At 37.8% G+C, this 5879-nt stretch overlaps 1 protein-coding gene across 1 annotated transcript; it reads left to right on the plus strand.

The window, feature by feature from the left end:
- The first annotated feature begins 4239 nt into the window (after positions 1 to 4239).
- LOC147342354 (olfactory receptor 8B8-like) lies at positions 4240 to 5435 on the plus strand. The gene has a single exon (XM_086384058.1). The coding sequence runs from the start codon at positions 4264 to 4266 to the stop codon at positions 5194 to 5196; it is 933 nt and encodes a 310-aa protein (XP_086240184.1). The 5' UTR covers positions 4240 to 4263; the 3' UTR covers positions 5197 to 5435.
- Positions 5436 to 5879: the final 444 nt, after the last annotated feature.

A 5879-nucleotide genomic window follows, 5' to 3' on the forward strand; every position in this document is an offset into this window, starting at 1 on the left:
ATTCATGACTAGTGGAAAAAACATAGCTTTAGCTATATTGATGTTTGTAGTCAAAGTAATATCTCTGTTTTTCAATAGGTTGGTCATAGTTTTTTCCAAGGGGCAACCGTCTTTTAATTTCATGGCTGCAATCACCATCTTCAGTGATCTTGGAGTCACAAAAAATAAAGTCTGTCACTGTTTCCATTGTTTTCCCATCTATTTGCCATGAAGTGATGGGACCAGATGCCATGATCTTAGTTTTCTGAATGTTGAGATTTAAGCCAGCTTTTTCACTCTCCTCTTTCACCTTCATCAAGAGACTTCTTTGTTCCACTTCACTTTCTGCCATAAGGATGTTGTCTTCTGCATATCTGAGTTTGTTGATAGTTCTCCCTGCAATCTTGAATCTAGTTTGTGCTTCATTCAGCCCAGCATTTTGCATGATATGCTCTACATGTAAGTTAAATAAGCAGGGTGACAATATACCAGGGTGACAAACAAGCAGCCTTGACATTCTCCTTTCCCAATTTGGGTCCAGTCCATTGTTTCATGTCCAGTTCTAACTGTTGCTTCTTTTGACCTATATACAGGTTTCTTACAAGGCTGGCTAGGTGGTCTGGTATTTCCATCCCTTTAAGAATTTTTCACAGTTTGTTGTCTAGTGTCTCTTATTAAATATCATAAGCATTTGTGAAGTTTCCTGGGGTACTTATAGCCTCAATTAATATAATTAATAATTTTCTCTTTACATTGGATCTTTTTCCATAATGTTACATTATGTATCATACAGCCCCTTACCTAATTTAGTTTGAGTAGTAGATTTAAATATTATACAATATTTTGGGAAGATTCTAAATAAGTAATATACAAATATGTAAAGTTTCAAGGAAGCCAAAAGTTAACATTTCAAATAGCACAATCTTTATTTTGATTCATCAGAACTTTAGTGCCTGTTGGTCTTTTCCATCTCGCTCTCTTAGACATTGCCATGCAAAAAAATAAATCAATAAATCACATAATCATGACAGCACAAGTCACTGTTTTGTGTGTGGAGGAACTCCTTTTTTATGAACAGTTTTTTGAGAGTTTGCTGCTTTGCTACTAGCAAGATAACCCTCTTTTATTATAGAGTAGTATTCTTAACCTTCTTTCCAATATATATAAGCAATGTGTGTAAATATAGACATATATTTTTTATTTTTCACAGGCAAACACACATATTTATAAAATAAGTTGAACTTCCCAAGACAAGTAAAAATTGACAAGTAAAAAAAAATTAAAACAAAAAGACAAGTAAAAAGTAAAAATTCTCCAATTTTTTTTTTAGATTTTTGAGAAGCTTAAAATTTTTACAAAGGTTAATCTGCACAAAATAAATATATCAATCAAAATGGTACGTTCATGGCTTCTCATCAAAGATAAAATAGACTCAATTTCTTCCTTAGTTACAACGAAGGATTAATCATAATTTTGAGAATTATACTTTTAATTGATGCTTGAATTTTCAAATGGGTAATGGAGAACCATTGAAAGCATTGAACTAGGGAGGGACAGAGCTGTGATCTCAGATCTCATTGTTTAGGGATAAATAGGAGTATCTTGGAAAATACTAAAATTATCACTAGGAAGCACTATAGTTCAAAATTACAGTAGTTTAGCTTAAACACAAAAAGCCAGAAGTTGTGTCGTGGATGAGGTACATGGGTGGAGGTCATTATGGTTTTAGATGCTATGGTTTAGCATTTGGAAAATGGTGAATACATTCTTGGACAAAAACAAGAAGATCATCAGAAATATTTAAAAAGCTCCTTCCATGTCCTCTACATTGTGCTTAGATCTAGGAGCCAAACAGTAAATAAGATAGGAAAAATATTTTTCCTTATAGAATTTAGAGTTTATTAAAAGATGCTTACTCCTTGGAAGAAAAGTTATGACCAACCTAGATAGCATATTCAAAAGCAGAGATATTACTTTGCCAACAAAGGTCCATCTAGTCAAGGCTCTGGTTTTTCCTGTGGTCATGTATGTATGCGAGAGTTGGACTGTGAAGAAAGCTGAGCGCCGAAGAATTGATGCTTTGAACTGTGATGTTGGAGAAGACTCTTGAGAATCCCTTGGACTGCAAGGAGATCCAACCAGTCCATTCTAAAGGAGATCAGCCCTGGGTGTTCTTTGGAAGGAATGATGCTAAAGCTGAAACTCCAGTACTTTGGCCACCTCATGTGAAGAGTTGACTCATGGGAAAAGACTCTGATGCTGGGAAGGATTGGGGGCAGGAGGAGAAGGGGACGACAGAGGATGAGATGACTGGATGGCATCGCCGACTCAATGGACGTGAGTATGAGTGAACTCCAGGAGATGGTGATGGACAGGGAGGCCTGGTGTGCTGTGATTCATGGGGTCCCAAAGAGCTGGACACGACTGAGCAACTGAACTGAACTGAACTGAACTGAAGGAACACAGGTATTCAGGGGGAAAAAAAACTATGAGGTGTGTTATGATGGCGAATCCAGTAGAATTTATGAGAACATGAATAATGACAGCTGATATGTATTGACTATTTACCATATGCCAGGAACTGACTCATCCATTTTAATTAGACATTTTTCATTTAACTCAGCAGCATGATAAAAGAGATACCATTTTTACCATCCAATTTTACAACTTTTAACTGAAAGATTAAATAAATTACCCAAAGAATTATAGGTTGTAAGTAAATTAAGATTCACAATGCTCTCTTTAGCTCCATAGTCCCTACTCATTTCTATGATGAGAAGACATTGGTAACTCCAATTACTGAAATGTTGCAGAAAATGACACAGTGAGAGAATCAGGTAGAAATTATAAGTTTTGTCTTTTATTTTTTTTTAAGTATAAGCTATACAAAGAATATTCAGTCGTGTGCAACTCTGTGCGACCCCATAGATGGCAGCCCACCAGGCTCCTCCATCCCTGGGATTCTCCAGGCAAGAACACTGGAGTGGGTTGCCATTTCCCTCTCCAATGCACGAAACTGAAAATTGAAAGTAAACTCGCTCAGTCGTGCCAGACTCCCAGCGACTCCATGGACTGCAGCCTACAAGGCTCCTCCGTCCATGGGATTTTCCAGGCAACAGGACTGGAGTGGGTTGCAATTGCCCTCTCCTAGAAAGAATATACAACATTGCAAATTATTTCAGAGACATTTCATAGTGAGAAGAGCTGAGGTGAGTTACTGAAACATTTAAAAAATTTCTGATGAAGAAATACAGAAACCTGGAAATAGGAGCCTTACAGATGATATGTCCATTTGGGAAACTGGAATTAAAAGGGAATGAAGTCATGTAGAGGCTTTCTGTTCAGAGGTGAAGATAATGAAGAGATGGGAATTTACTGTGGATCTACGTTGAGGGATGCACAATACCTAAAATGAAAAAGAGCAAAAGATTGAGTCCCTAAGGAACTAAAGGCAGATCATAATCCAGCATATATAATTTCCATATTCCCTTTTATACATATGACCTACTCTGTAGGGAAAAGATTGAGAAGTTTCTAGCCTGTTTTTGCCAAGTGCACTCATCATTACCCTCACTGTGAATCCTCTGTGTCTAATCCAGTAGCAAGTGTGATAATTAAAAGGCTTTATTTTCTCTGCTGCTTGAAAGGACTGAAATAATTATCAGAAATCATAGTAGTGCAGAAAGACTTCTCAGGCATATGTCTAGGCTCGCACCTCTCAGGATAAAAGAAATCAAGCCTCAGGAATCTGAAATTGCATTTCCAGCCCCAACTGGGTAAAGACCAAGGATAAGGGAGACAGCCCTGAGGTTTTCTGAACTCAGGTGAGTTTCTGAATTCAATTTATATACTTATTGGCTGTTTTGAAATGAAGGGACAGTGACTGAATGCATGCCCATTCTTTGTCATTTTGTGTAGATCTGAGACTTACATGAAACTGGTGGAGGAATCTGTCAGAGGGTCGTCACAAAATGTTTAGAGACATTGGATGGCTCTGTCGTGATCTATCCTTCTTGCCCTTTGTGTTTCCAGAAAATTATTTGCATATCACAGTACCGGCCTTAACTCTGAAGTGTGTCATTTCCTTTGCTGCATTTACCTTATATAAGTCCACATCACTCTGTATCCTGATAAAGATAAAGGCAGATTCTGCGGGACCAGGTAGGACTAGTCTCTGACATTCCCAGTGTTTACCCTCCCTTGTAGATGAGACACTGTGGCAAGGGCTGAGTTGTTCTCTAATGGAACCCTTTCTCCTGTGTCCACAGATTCCCTTAAAGAAGAATGGCTCCTGGAAATGACTCTTTTGTGACTGAATTCATTCTGTTGGGATTAACAGACCAACCAGATCTCCAACTCCCCCTACTCTTTTTATTTCTAGGAATGTATATTGTCACTGTGCTGGGCAATCTGGGCTTGGTAATCCTAATTGTGCTAAATTCACATCTGCACACCCCCATGTACTTTTTCCTCTTTAACTTGTCCTCTATAGACATCTGTTATTCTTCTGTGTTTACACCAAAAATGCTACTTAATTTCATATCAAAGAAGAATATTATTTCTTATACGGGGTGCATGACTCAACTCTACTTTTACTGTTTTTTTGTCATCTCTGAATGCTATCTGTTGACATCAATGGCCTATGACCGCTATGTGGCCATCTGTAAGCCCCTTTTGTATAATGTTGTTATGTCCCCTAAAGTCTGTTCCAGCCTTATGCTTGGATTCTACTTGATGGCATTTTCTGGTGCCATGGTTCACACTGGATGCATGCTGAGACTGAATTTCTGTAATGCAAACACCATCAACCATTTTTTCTGTGACATTCTCCCTCTGCTCCAGCTCTCCTGCACAATTACCTATATCAATGAATTGGAAATGTTCATCGTGGTGGGCATCAACATCATTGCACCCAGTTTCACAATCTTTGTCTCTTATGGTCTCATCCTGTCCAACATCCTCCATGTCAAGTCCACGGAGGGCAGATCCAAAGCCTTCAGCACCTGCAGCTCCCACATCATTGCTATATCTCTGTTCTTTGGATCAGGGGCATTTATGTATCTCAAACCATCTTCTGCTGTGTCTATGAATGAGGGTAAAATCTCTTCTGTCTTTTATACCAATACTGTTCCCTTCCTCAACCCCTTAATTTACAGTGTGAGGAACAAAGATGTCAAACACGCTCTGAGAAAAACCCTGAGGAGGAGACAGTTTTGATTAGAAACTCACTGTGTGCATGAGTTACAGGACAGTGAGATCTGTTTAATTTTAGTGACAGCTTTCTTACTATATTCTTTCTGTTATCTTTTTTACCTAATACCATAAAGAAATTTGAGTCAGGCTTGAATAATTTATTTACATTTTTATATAAGTATTTGCTTTCCCCACTGTTTTCAAATTACATATCATCTCTATTTCCTGCTGAGTTATATCATTAAATAGTAAATATGTTATCTTTATTTTCCTTGTCATTTTAAAATTATTTTTTCACTGGGAAAAGATGAATACTCTCCAAATAATGCATTTCAAAACACTAGACAATTTTAGTTGAGCTATTTCAAATCCTAAAAGATGTTGCTGTGAAAGTGCTGCACTCACTAAGGCAGCACATTTGGAAAACTCATTAGTAGCCACAGGAATGGAAAAGGTCAGTTTTCATTGCAGTCCCAAAGAAAGGCAATGCCAAAGAATGCTCAAACTACTACACAATTGCATTCATCTCACACGGTGGCAAAGTAATGCTCAAAACTCTCTAAGCCAGGCTTCAGCAGTACATGAACCATGAACTTCCAGATGTTCAAGCTGGATTTAGAAAAGGAAGAGGAACCAGAGATAAATTGCCAGCATCTGTTGGATCATTGAAAAAGTGAGAGAGTTCCAGAAAAACTTCTACTTCTGCT

The sequence above is a fragment of the Bos grunniens genome, chromosome 29 (assembly GCF_055505025.1).
Source record: "Bos grunniens cultivar Pamir isolate PY7600 chromosome 29, Bosgru_T2T1.0, whole genome shotgun sequence".
In the NCBI taxonomy this organism is placed as follows: domain Eukaryota; kingdom Metazoa; phylum Chordata; class Mammalia; order Artiodactyla; family Bovidae; genus Bos; species Bos grunniens.